General features: G+C 37.7%; 1 protein-coding gene across 3 annotated transcripts in view; it reads left to right on the top strand.

Moving 5' to 3' along the window:
* exoc3l2 (exocyst complex component 3-like 2) overlaps positions 1-13,996 on the top strand; it is a 39,660-nt gene that overhangs the window by 6,048 nt on the left and 19,616 nt on the right. Inside the window, exons 1-2 of one of the 3 annotated variants that reach the window (XM_012969298.3) lie at positions 4,777-4,877; positions 12,589-13,061. In XM_012969298.3, the coding sequence (XP_012824752.2) occupies positions 12,599-13,061 (463 nt within the window). In that variant the 5' untranslated portion in view covers positions 4,777-4,877; positions 12,589-12,598. Of the gene's footprint in view, positions 1-4,776; positions 4,878-10,667; positions 10,854-12,588; positions 13,062-13,996 lie in introns of those variants that run through there. The other 2 variants (XM_012969297.3, XM_012969299.3) reach the window with 2 other exon arrangements.

The raw sequence follows: 13,996 nt of genomic DNA, 5'->3' as shown, positions 1-13,996 counted from the left end.
TTCTCTTTCCTAAGCAATAGTGACAGGCTTGCAGTTTTGTACTTTGAAGGGGCAGGTCATCTTTAGTGCTTTGAAATATAAGATCCTTGCCACAGGCGGCAGTGAGCTGCCAGTTTCCAGGGATGGCTCTGCTAGTCAGGGGTGGGCACCTCACCTCTCTACTTTCCCCCCCTTCTCGTGTGTGTGCGCTTGGGCATGCATGCGTAATACATTCGCAGGGGGGAAGGGAAGTATCATTGCCCCCGGCGCTTAATGACAAGCGGCAGGTGCAATGACAAGGAAGCACGTACTAGGGGCAGGCAAGAGGGGTACCTGACTGGCGCCCCCCCATAGTTGCGCCCTAGGCAGGTGCCTCTTCTGTCTATTCCTAGTTATGGCCCTGCTGCTAGTGTAGAGAGCACATTAGCACTAGCGATGCAGCCCCCTCTGGACCCTCTCCAACACTAGAGTTGTAAGCATGGAGCGGGAGAGAAGGGGCGGCCCCAGAATCGCCACTTACAATATGAAAAATAGAAAAAATATTTTTTTCCACTTTTAATCATGAATGCCAGCTTGTGTTCTTTCAGCACCTTTTTTGTACATTCTCTTCAATATTTTGTAAATGGAATGGTGCAGTATATCAAAAGCAGAAGGTAAGTTACCCCAAAATGCGAAGAAAAAAAGCCAGATAAACCCAAAAATACAGGGGTGCTTCCTCACCAATAAGGAATTGTAAAATAAGGAGCAACAGGATTCTGTGACTAATTAAAAATGTTTAACATGAGCAAATAATGTACACTACCACTAGGAATGAATTTAGGCAGCTTTGTTTACAAGAAAAACAATACTACTATTTATGCTAATTCTTCACATCTACTAAAGAACAATTTCATAGTAATACAATCATCATAAATATCCCCTATGATTAGAAATACTTCATACAATAAAGTGTGGATTCCATCCAGAGATGTGGTGAAAAATCAATATTATATCTCCATGCAAGAATCTCAGACATTTGAGAGTTCTTAGTCACTTGAATATGTGCACACATTAATGGGACTTGGAAACTGGTATTGGTATCAAGCAAATCTGCAATAGTCCCATAGACGTTTTAGAGCAATGTATATACTGTAAATGTAGAACTCAGAATCACAGTTTAAATGAATATATGTGTGCACATATGAGGACAGTAGCACAATTTATGATACTTTGCCATCACATGAGCTGCATATCACTGACATTCAGACATAACAACTTCTATGGCCACTCTGCTAGTCAAACAATAAGGGACAAAGCAGGGGACCATCATAATAAAAAGCAGTCCAGTGATTCCACTGCACCACCAATGTGCATTTCACTTCCCCACCAGGAGCCTCTTTTCTTTAAACTGGCAACCTGGAAAGGTAGAATCTGTGGTGTTGGAATGATGTTACTATTATGGATTCTACATTTACTGACACTTAAAGAGTTCAAAGCATACTTGCAGTACATATATTTTGTACAAGGTTTTCCTGTTAAAGGGATAGTTATCTCAGCTTAAGGATACTGGTTATGATAGTGTGTGAAAGTGTCTTTGAGAGGTTCTTAATTCTTAGGGGCAGATTTATCAAAATGTGAGTTTAGAGGTTAATAAAAAAAAAAATCACCCACATTCTATTTATTCCTATGGGATTTTTAGTAGCATATTTATCAAATGGTGAGTTCTAACTTGCAATGAATAGAATGTGGGTGATTTTTTTCGTATTAAGCTCTAAACTCACATTTTGATAAATCTGCCCCTTTGTGTACTGCTGCTCTCTGAATGAAGGGATCTCTTGGGTAATGCTGGGAGACTGACTAATCTCTTCCTGTGAGTAACTTGTCTATAACTCCTTAGACTGACATTCATTACCATGTATTTCCTCTGCCAATGTTGCGACTTTTGTGAGTATCTAGATTTTTGCATCAATTGTTCATATCCTTCCTGACTCCTCTGTGGATAAATATATCTGTAATAGAGTGTATGTTGTAGATTTTACTGCTGCTTCAAATTGAGTAATTTCCAGCTATATTGCATATATTTTTTGGTTACGTTTTGTTTTTAATTGTATTTTATTTAGGGATGCTCCAAATCCCTAGTTTTTGAATGTGACCATTTATGAAACTGGCTGTCATGGTACGCTAAAAGCTGTAGGGCAGTAACTGCTCACAAAAGAAAGGCTAACTCAATGCACTGATGCAGAAAAGGGTACCCCACAACGATGTTATCAAGCACAGAACACTTTTCTCTTACTTTTGATTTTTGGCACACACAGGGCTTAAAATGATTATACAGAAAGATAGCACATACTTTAAATGGGGGCCAATTTATCAATCAGGAGGCCATCATATAGGGATATACAATATGTGAGGGCCATCTGGGTGTAGACCATCTGAGTGTAGAACAAGCACAGATTCAGCAACATTGGAAAAGAATTTCAAGGCAGGCTTTCTCACTGGAACTTTGTAACATATATGTCATATATTGCATGCTTCCAAAGCATGTGGATTTTGACTGCACCTTTTCACTAAGTACAGGTTTTAGGGTGAAAGTAGGCACTGAGAAGGATTTATGTTTTTATGGTGAGAGATTTTCTCAAACATGTTGAAAATGTTAGTGTGTTTTAATAAAAGAATTGATTATTATTGTGCTTCCAAGTGGTACTCCAGATGGAAAGGAGTGTGGATAGCAATAAAACAATTTCAGTGCTCTTAATTTAGTATTGATGTAGATTGTAACGCTTATTTGTAAACATTTTTGTAAAAGCCCTGTTTGTTAGAAATTAATGTAAAGCATTTCTTAACTTACTGGCACTATATAAATAAATGATGTTGATAATGTTAGCTCTCTGAGCAAAGTGCCAGTGAAATGATCTCGTTGCATAGGCTAGAGCTAGAACAATTACAAATACTTTGCCTTGCCTCCATCTAGTGTTGGTTATTAGAATTACAGCATTATACAGTGGACTTTAGAGCCCATTGATTTGTGTATAAAACTATGTGGGGGTAAAATAAAAAAAGACTGAGAAATGTCTAGGGTGGAGGTAACATTTAATAAACATCTCTAAATCTATAATAGTGTTGCAGTTTAAAAAGAAGCAATTCTCTTAATGTATGTTTCAGATGATAAAACTGCCTTCACATAAAGCAGTTCTGTACTGCAACTCTCTGAACAAAGGTGGTTTGTGACCAATCACTATGTATCTTTGAACCTCCATCCAACACTGCAGGCAAGTGTGACTAAAGCAGTGCATTGCCTTTAGTTTCATGTTTGCAGTGAAAACATTGGTGGGTGACAAAATGTTACAAATACCCCTATAGGATAACATTTTAATCACTGACCCTGCCAGTGTAAATATTTATTGATTGCAAATACTCACTGCCTTACTGGGATACCATTAAAACTTCATTGGCATAATGTGCAATAAGACAGGCATGTTAATTTCAGTGGCATAAATCTAGACAAAGGCAGGGATAGCAAGTGTATCTGTGCAGTGCTTTTCTGCCCTTAACATGAGTTTTTCAGTTGGAGGTACATAAAAGTGAATGACTAGCAAACTACAAATCACAGTATCATAGTTTCACCCCTGAAGTCACCAGCCTGCCCACAAAACGTCACCTGCCCCGCTTCTGATGTCACTGTCCCATCTCTGACATCATCCGACAAAACCCTAGCATAAACACTAATTTTTAACTTCAAAAAATAAATATATATATACATTTTTACACCAACAGAAATGATTCTGTTAACTGAGCGTAAAGCATGACTGTTTGCCTGTGCTGCAAGGACCAGTTCCCCTATCCCCACTCATGTTAAAAAGGAAGCTATATTTTCCCTTTAACACATACTGTAGCTGACTTTGTGGAAAACGTAATTACAATTCATGCTTCCTGGAGCTGTATGTTATGCCATATACATTGAGCTGCTGCTTATTAACAAAAAAGAGTAAAGCAAGGGAGTTATTTGTTTATATATAATGTTATGTTGAATTTACACCTAGTTAAATAGGGTACATGTAGTACATAGTCAGTAGTCATATTATTAACCGATACTAAGGATGCCTGGGTATTGAAGCTGTTGACATTGATACTCTTAAATTATGTGACTTAGGTTTTTTTTTCTTGCAATGTAATGAAATCTGACATTCGCACAGCACCTGATCTGGGAACCAGCATTGCAGTGTCACCCACTGTGACCTACAGCCCTTATATTTGCCTATTTGTGTCTGTAAGTTACCCTCCCATATAGATTGTAAGCTCTACGGGGCAGGGACCTCCATCCTCTTGTATTTTTGACTGTTAACTTATTGCAACTGTATCTTGTATTTATTTGTATTTATTTATTTATTTGTATTTATTGTTATGCTTTCTATATCTATCTGTATTATCTATTATTATCTTAATAACCCCCTGTAATGTATTAATGTATTCTACTGTACAGCGCTGCGTACTTAAGTAGCGCTTTATGCCAGTGAAATAAGGGGACATTTATTTACTATTATCTTCTTACGTAAATTGGAAAAGTCTTTAAAAAAAAAATTCAACATTTTTTTTTAAAAGAATTAGGTAGAACATGTTTTTCTGAGTATTTTTTTTCTTGTTATTTTCTAGAACTTCGTGTTTCTACTACCTCCCTCTCATTTCCTTAGCGACATATTTAAAGATGGCTGCCGCCAGGTCAAGGGACCTTGGCATTTCCTTAGGACTGGCCTAGGTTTCCTGTAGATGGGGAGGGGAGAGAGGTGACAGGAATGGGACGGGATGGGAAGGGAAGTTTCCTGTCTCCATTTATATCCCACACGCTTGCACACACACACACAAGGATAGCTGAGGGATGCACAAGTATCAAGCAAGGGTGAGGTTAGGCTATCATTATTTGGGTAAGCATTTATTGGTTTTCTCTGTCCCAAGGTGTATCATAAGATAGATAGAAGCAGTTATTTATAGTTCTGTATCTATACACCTTTAGACTGCATTTGTGATTTATTTTTATTGTGGTTTATTTCTTTTCTGCCTTTTTTATTTCTTTTCTGGCTTTTGTAGTATGCATGCTTGAGAATTAGTGGTCATGGATGTATATTGCTCTGTCCTTTTTATATACTATACTTGGTCAATGAATAACTTTAATGTATACATCCTTATTTGCACATATCTGTATGTTCTTGTGAAATTTTTTTTTACAGGGATTACAAAAACGTTTCTTTCTTTATAAGAGGTAGGTAAATATGTCTGTATCTTTGTGCAAATATACCTGGATATATAAATGTTTTAATACCTACATGTGACTATGGGCGGGCATATTAAAAATGTGTACTATAAACAGTAGAATACAATTTGTTCTGTGCAATTATTGAAAAACTGCTTTTTTTATTGATTTGGAAAAAAATGCCTAATTTCTGGTTATTCTTGTGCAAAGTGATTGTTCTGACTGTATTGAAGAAACAGTTTCCATAGCAAACAGTGGAATGGATCGATATTTATAAATATAAGTGTATAAATGAGAAAAAAGTAAAGGCACCTTGAGCCATTTTGCTGCCTGAGGCATCAGAGCCTTGCTGTCACTGACATGGATACTACTGTGCTTTTCTACATTAAAAGCAGTTACTTCCTGTTAAAAAAGGAATTTTGCGTCTTAAGTTTTTAAAAATGTAATTTTTGGCTCCCCTGATAAAATGCTGTACATTCCTGGTTTCTTGACACATTAGTTTCTATCTTTGAATATACTAATTTAAATCTTAAATTACACCTTTGGTCGAGGAAAGGTGATATCCAAAATATAGTAAAAACTATTTGAGTTAAAATGAGCATATTGCTGCTGTCAGTCGCACGTCCACATGGGTTAATTGCTTTAGGAATCAAAGCTGCTGCCTAATGCCATGTATGTATGCTTTATTATTACCATTTAAGAATCCTTATAGTATTCCCTGCATTGTTACTAATATTCTGTTTATGGTCTATGATTTTGATAGAATTTGTAAACAAACTTGCCATCAGATAACCTGCATCTTGAAGTAATATAACATTTAAAGATACAACTTCTATTTAGCTAAATACTACTCCTGAATCTTAAATGTACTGAAGTTAGGTCAGCATATCCCTAGAGCAGACATCTGTGGAACAGCTGTTTGTCTAACACTTCAGTTTTATGTGCTTGCACATGCAGCAGGGTGCTTCTCTCCATACATCTGTATGTGCAGCCTCTCTCCATACGTCTGTATGTGCATCTATGGATATGTTATACATTAATTTACGATGGTTTGGGGCAGTAAAATAAACTCTACTGACAATGGTTACACATTTTAAAGTGTAGTCTGTACAATTAGAGACATTTACATTTTCCATGCAAAAGTCTTATTTATATTTTCAGTTTCAGTTATCCTTTCTAGTAATGGGCTTGTCTTAAGTACTGCCACCTACATAAAACATATCATTATTATATATCAATAGGTGTGCATCTTTATAGCACATATGCATTTGGGAATGCTTCAGAGTACATGGTGCTTATTACTTATTGAATTGGCAAGGGAGTAAATGCACAGTGCAGCTGGGTACCTATACCTGAACCATTATGGTTTTTATTGCTTTGAAAGATGAATCCCATGTCTCTGTTTATGTACTAAAAGTAACCATTTACTAGTGTTTTTGTATGTGTAATGAATGGAGAGTATTTTAGGAAGGGTAATGTAGGTTTCTCGACCCAGTCCCTTTATTTATTTGCTAAAAAGCCTATTTATTTACAGGCTATTACATGAAGAAAATCAGCCATCAGGCTTAATACTGTACATCTGCATCTGAACTGGTGTCTGAATTTCAGTTAAATTCATATCCCAGACAAGTGGAGAGCCTTGCAAACTTTCCAACCAGTCTCACATACTAATGACACAGATACTTGTGTTACATGATATTAATACTTAAACATAACACTTAAACATATTTTGATGATTATGGCACAATTTTTTTTTGCATTTGTGTATCTCTAAGAGGCCTTTTTACCACCTATGTGTCCCATACCTAAGAGAATTATCATGCAGCCATGTCAAAGGCAGTTCTGTGTGTTGAGTACCAGATTTATTTTTCATCCCTCAGCCATTAATATTGTGCAGTATGAATCTTATTATTTCAGTCCATGTGACATTGTGCCACTAATATATAACTGACTGTTTATAAATACATTCCCTAGAGCCTAGTCAGTTACAAGAATCCATTCACATGAACAGTTACAGTCCAGTGCACGGATGTCCAGTCTTCTACCTTTAGGCAATTGCTTTATTACACCTCTCAGCAGTTGGAGAGCCAAAGCAGATAGCCCTTCAGTTTCTTTGGTCTGAAAAAAAAAATAAGGTCATCAGAAGTATTAAGCAAAACGCAGAACAGTAATAATTCTTGTTAGTGGACTGACAGAGAAAGGAAGTAAAAATATGGACTTTACCAGCAGAAGAGGGCATTAGGGATTGTGCAAAACAACATAGGGCAAATGGCAACAGAAAAGAATAGCGTAATGATATCTGGAGGAAATGTGATATACTGAAAGAAGATGTGAGAGGTGGCAGTGTGGATTGCCATGAACCATTAAGATTGTAATCTACTTCACAAGTGAGGCTGTGTCATTACCCAACATTATTGTAGGGAATACTGCTAGAATGTCAGAAGCATACAGGGCAGGTCAGGCTACTGTTGATTGACCTGCTAGTACCAGGATTTTTTCCTGCTGGACATAGCTGGCTTGTCTTTTCTGGAGGACGGAGCATTAAATCTTTTAAACCTTTTTCAGGTCCTGCTTGTCTTTTTATTTATTTCCAGCAGTGATAAAGACAAAAAGGAGTTAGTTTAGGGCTATGTGATAGGGTCAAGAAAAAGAAAAAGAAAGAAGCCAAATATGTTGCCACAGATGAGCAGGAGAATCCAGGTACAACCATAGAATCTGGTCTGTAAACAGAACAAGCATAGAGAGGTTTGGCCTGTGCACTGCTGTCTGTCTGTGCTATTCTTTGCTCTGCTGTGTTTGCTTACACAGCTTGTACCAGGGATGCTTCTAATAACGTCACAAACAGAGCACAATGCAACAAACAGAACACACAGGAAACCACAGATGCTAACATACAGTTAGTCTTGAATGTGCTTTTTGAAGGTTTCAACACTTGTTGCTCAGATATCTCTGTGTAAAATGTCTTCAGTGATTAAGTAGTTAACAGTTTTGAAAAACAGTTCTTACTTGGTTATATTAAGTAGTTACATTTCAGCAATGAATCTCCAGTCCTGTCCTCCAGTCTTCTGCCGCAGTCCAACAGTAAGTTAGCCTGTGAATACAGGTATGGAACCAGAATGCTTGGGACCTGGGGTCTTTCCATAATTCGTATCTCCTACCTACTAAAAAAATGATTTAAACAGGAATTAAACCCAATAGGATTGTTTGGCTCCAGTAAGGATTAATTATATCTTAGTTGGGATCAAGTACAAGGTACTATTTAATTATTACAGAGAAAAAGTAAATCATTTTTAAAAATGTGAATTATTTGATTAAAATGGAGTATATGGGAGAGGAACTTTCCGTAATTCAGAACTTTCTGGATAATGGGTTTCCGGATAGGGAACCAATACCTGTCCAGATAACAGAAAATATAACAGAAAAACAGAACTTTAATCTAAAACTAATGTTCCCATGGTGCTATACTGCATTAAATAAGTAAAAAAAAATTAATAAGAATAGAAATTGCTGTAGAAAAGTTATTGTGGTTCTCAGTTCTCCACCCATGTACAATCCTCTGGTCATCTTTCTTCCCTGAAACTCCAGGAGAGCCCTGTGGTTAAGGAACTTTCCATTTTACACTAATCATAATGTTTCACTGTTTATTTGTAAATGTATTTGACACTGATAGCAGTATTCAATTCCTGAAATCATGCCATCTTATTAAGGCTAATCAGTGGTGTAACTACTGGGGGTACGGAGATTGCAATCACACCCAGGCCCCCTGGATGCTCGCACCGGTGCTAGTTTGCCACAAAAATGTATTGGAGGCAGGGGGTCGGGGGCCTGGCTGCATACCCTGCACACCCTGCACGGCCCGCAGATGTCTGGTTACGCAATCGATGCTAATGTTCCTCGTGAAGGAAACTTTGGGCGACTTATCGATGTGTATGCCTTCCCACTGGTGGTTTACATTATTGCTTGTGGGAAGGCGTTTTGGGAAGATTAGCCGCCAGCGATAGCTGAGATTTATTGGGGCGACTTATCTCCCCGTAGCCTAACAGCCCAAGAGGAGGACTGACTTCTGCTACATTATCTGAAGTGTCAAAACCAAAGAACAGAAAGGGAAAAATAAATATTGCAGTCAGTTGCAATTACATATGCAAATAATTTCTATTACAGATTTTGAGTGGTTTTAATAAGTATTTGAAAACCATTAAACCATTTTAATCATAATACACTATATTGCTCTTTCCTGTCTAAAATCTGAAACTAAAGGTACTGATATAAATTTGGTTCTTTCTTTGTTGCTATAGCAGTCTCTTTAATTAAGTGTTGGTAGAATCTGCTCCCCTTTAGCCACAAAAATATTGCTGCAGTTGGGCACTGATGTTGGACACACAGTCTGGCATTCTGGATGATTGGTTGATATAGATGCTATACATATTCTAGCCCCTGCTAAGACTTCAGGGCCATTAATCCTCTGTAGCTGCATGGTCTGTGTTGATATCCCGAGGATACCCTCCTAGACTCCTCTTTCTGTTTGAATTAATTATGTGACTTGTATTACTCTCATCAGTCTTTGGGGCCATTTACTAACACAATTTGGTATCTTGCTCTTTTATCTTTTGCTACATGCATGCCCCTTCCCATCCAGTTAGACACTCTATGTTAGGTACATGGACATTAGTACATTTGTACTCATGAGTATCTAATCTGACACCTCTACCCCATGTTTTGGCTAAATATGTGTATGTAGGCACGGTAAGTATGTGGCACTGGGCAGAAGGATGGCTCAGTGGTGGGGGGTATAGTAGCTCAGTGGTTATCAGTGCTGCCATGCAGTACTGGTATCCTGAGTTTAATTCTGACCTGCAAGGAGCTTGTATTCTCCCTGTGTATGCATGGGTTTCCTTCAGGTACAGTACTATGATTTCCTCCCACAGATAGATGTTAATGATGAGCAATCTCTACATAAATGTGTTTCATCTATAAATAATGGTATTTATTCTGAAGTCTTCATTGGCATCTTTTAAGTTGTTTCACAATATCTTATTTACACTGTGTGTGACATGAATTGAATTCTCTAGAAATATACCTTAACATACCTTAACAGCATTGTTGTATATATACTTGAGTAAATAATCTAGCAAAGTGACGAATCAAAAGATTTTTTATAGTAAGTAAACTGTTGTCACAGCTTCCCAGTACAGTATGCCAACAAATCAATAGAGGGATTGATCAAAATTCCAAAGGCACATAAAGCTTCTCTCAGCCAATATTTTCTCTGCAGGTGGAAAAGAGCTGATGTACTCCCCTCTGCTCTGCTGTGTCTCTGCATAGGATATGCTTGTGTGCAGACACACAGAGCAGATATGGTGAGAAAACGTGAAACTATGGACCTCGGGTAGCATTAGCCTTAGCATAATGAAACATTTCATTTGTGCACAAGACAAAACTGCACTTAGGGCCTTTGTGTTTTTTGTGTATCAGCAAACAAATGAATGGGAGGGATCAAGGTACAAGGTAACTTCCAGGAACGTCACAGAAAGCTGAATATCTAAAGGTGAAAGTGAAATAACTTAAAATAGAAGCACAAAATTACAGGGACAATAGAGAGAGGGTGAATGTGATTGTGGACGAAGCTTTCACATATACGGGGTTCTAAAATGTAAGTACCTATTTAACATTTTCTATAAGAACATAATGCAAATGTCCGGTATATCTGATTCTACTGCTTGTTCCCCTTTGAGTAAATGAATCACAACCAAAAGTCTATGATGAAGCCAGCACTTAAAAACTTAGGAAAAAACATGCATTAATATCATATAGTATAATATTTTTAAAAATGGATTTTTCCCTTTTGTGCACATGCAGTAGATAGAAATTTCTTATTGGGCACCAAGTTCACCAGAACAAGCAGGGGTTAACTCTCCACTAGAAAACATATATAACGTTTTCAACATCTTACCATCTATAATGACAGATAAATAGTCAGACTTAAAGATAAACTGACCTTTTATATGTTTCTCTTATTCAGATCCAGTAACTAAAAAAAATATTTAATATAAAATATGCTACAGGACACAAAAAGCACTCATAGCATAAAACATATTTAATAAAACATTTATTCAGTAAAAAATACTGGAGTTAAAAATATTGGAGTAAAAGTAAAATTCATGTTGTACAGAAAGTGGCAAAAGACATATTCCTAGGCTCTTTATGACAGTATCTGCCTTTTCAGGAGCCACATACTCTGTGGAGCAAAAATCCCTGCTTCTATTATGCAGAAAGCACAGTAAGATATTAGGTAATTCCCAGACATTTGCACAAATAAAGGTATAGTAACTGGTAGTTATGTTTGATCAAGTAGTCACTAAAAGTGTAAAGTATTTAAGGGCAAGAGACAGGCAGAATTCTGCAAAGGACTTAAGGACTTGTGTCAGCATGTGTGCAACACTGTCAACTGTTTCTGATGCTATCTGCTTTTCCAGACCCTACGCATTTTGTAAAACAGGAAATTCTGCTCTTAGTGTTTGTGCACTTTTGGAAAGTTACCTATCTTTTTCTTTATTATTCAGCTGCACAGAAAGAGCTGCTTAGAGTGTATCCTCAATAAGACTAAGTTCAGATTTTGCTGACATTTTTGGCCCTAAGCTGGCATCAACTTTCTTCCTTGCCTGCAGAACTTTCACATGGGCCCAGGTGCAGGCACCCTGGGGCCGACACAATGATGGTGCCTGCAAGGACGAAGGTTGACGCCTGAGTATGGGCTGAATATTGGCCTTTATTTTTCTGCAGGCCGTAGGCTAATGCCACACAGGGCTGATTGTCAGCATGCGGAAAAATGCACACCGAGAATCAGTCCCTAGGTTGGCATCAGCCTTTCCCTGTGCCTGCACCTGGAGCTATTGTGATGGAGGCCACAAAGCAGATTTTACTGCAGAAAGACACATGTATGCCTTTTGCAACTAAATCTGCTCTTTATGCCTGCACTGCAGTGGCTCTGGGTGCAGGCACAGGAAAAGGCTGATGCCAGTGTAGGGGCTGATTCTAGGTTTGCGGTTTGACCATAGGCAAGAATCAGTGCCTTGTGATATTAGCCTTTATGTCATAGGATTTATAAGTGAACAAACATCAAAGACCGCTTGATGTTGCTTGTCAGTGTTTATAAAAAGTTCTGCAAAACATCACAATGCAAGTATAGATATGCATACAGTATATCGGTCAGAGTACATTGTAAGAGAAACCTAAAACAAAAGCAGCAAAAGGAGGCAAAAGAGTTTGCCTCCTCCTGTCCTGGTGCCCATTGAGTATGATACAGTTCTGCTTGTAATTTCTTACACAGTAAAGCAGCTGTTTTGTACTGAGCTAATATACATTCTATTCTTTCAAACAATCCCTAGGACGGAAACTATGCCAGGAGCAGTGTCAAATCCTTTTGATGAAGGCACCCCACTTGACCGGCCCTCCCCAGAAGGAGGAAATCCATTTTTTGAAGAGGAACGCGAGGTTAAAAGGGAATCTCTAGGATCAGATGTAAAACGAAGAGGAACTTTGGAAAAAATTGCTGGTCTGTCTCCATTTTTTAAAGGAGGAAAGGGGCTCTTAGGTGGCTGGGGAACTCCTGAAAAGAGACGAGGTCGGCGCAAGTCAGAAGATGTCAGCTTGTTATCTCTTGGGCGGAAAAAAGACATAAATGTAGGAGATGAAGGAGGTGGAGGCCCTGGTGGAGGTGTTAAACGTCTCTCCTTTTTGTGGTTGGGTGGAAGCAGTGGTAGTGGAGGGAATCAGTCTCAGAGGGAGTCCATGGTGGAAGCAGTGCCAGAAAGAAGTGAAGCTGAACAAGAAAATGAGAAAACCCGGGAACCCCTTTCAGGTAAGAAGAGTAATATAGTGTCTTAATGTCTCTCACATAAGGAAAATGTCCCAAATATTAGTTAATGCAATCATTATCTACTCATAGTGACATGTCCATACTCTTATACTCTTAATACTACTTATACATTTAAACACATCCTAAATCACCCACCTACATTCATCAGCTATCAATTATGACTTCCTTGACAGCACAGATGTACATGTACACATAATATCTATTTGTTAGAGTCAGAATTTACTAATAAAGAAGCAAAAATGAAAAAACTATTTTAATGGTACTGGTATAGTTATGATTTATTCATATTGGAGGTTGCAATTTTGCAGCAATTTTCACAGAAACAAAAACAGAGATTAAGTTTTTTTTACTTCTCATGCTTGAACCCTTTAAAAAATCAGCTTGTAAATAAATTCCAGTACAAATGAAGTAACTTCTTACTATAGGTATTAGGTCTGTTGTTGCCAGTTAACAAATGAACCCCCTATGTGATATTAAGGCTCATCTATGATCAGGTGATGTCATTTTTCTCCATGTAGCTTTTTAATACCAGTGGTCTAACATATCTACCCCCATATGTAATAAAAGGCACTAAGTTTGCCCAGTAGCACAAACCCTTAGGAAACAATAAGATATTTTCAGTAAACTCTACATGCTAATAGATTGCTATTGGTTACTGCTCCTTGGCAAACTTAGTGCCTTTAATTAAATAACCCCCTGGTGTGCCACACTGAAATAATTTATGTTGATTAATATTTTTTGATAATATACCTGAAATCGGTTTGACATACTGCATTTTTGAGACCTTGTAAAAGGATTCTGGTGAGTCAAGTAAAGCAAGTGAGACTGTGCATGGCCTTAGAATACATGGAATATAGGTTAAATGTTAAATCCACATACCATTATTTGACACATAATGTATACATTGATAATATAGA

The sequence above is a fragment of the Xenopus tropicalis genome, chromosome 8, assembly GCF_000004195.4.
Source record: "Xenopus tropicalis strain Nigerian chromosome 8, UCB_Xtro_10.0, whole genome shotgun sequence".
NCBI lineage: Eukaryota > Metazoa > Chordata > Amphibia > Anura > Pipidae > Xenopus > Xenopus tropicalis.
The sequence above is the reverse complement of the archived record's forward strand: the minus strand, read 5'-3'. Positions and strand labels throughout refer to the sequence as shown.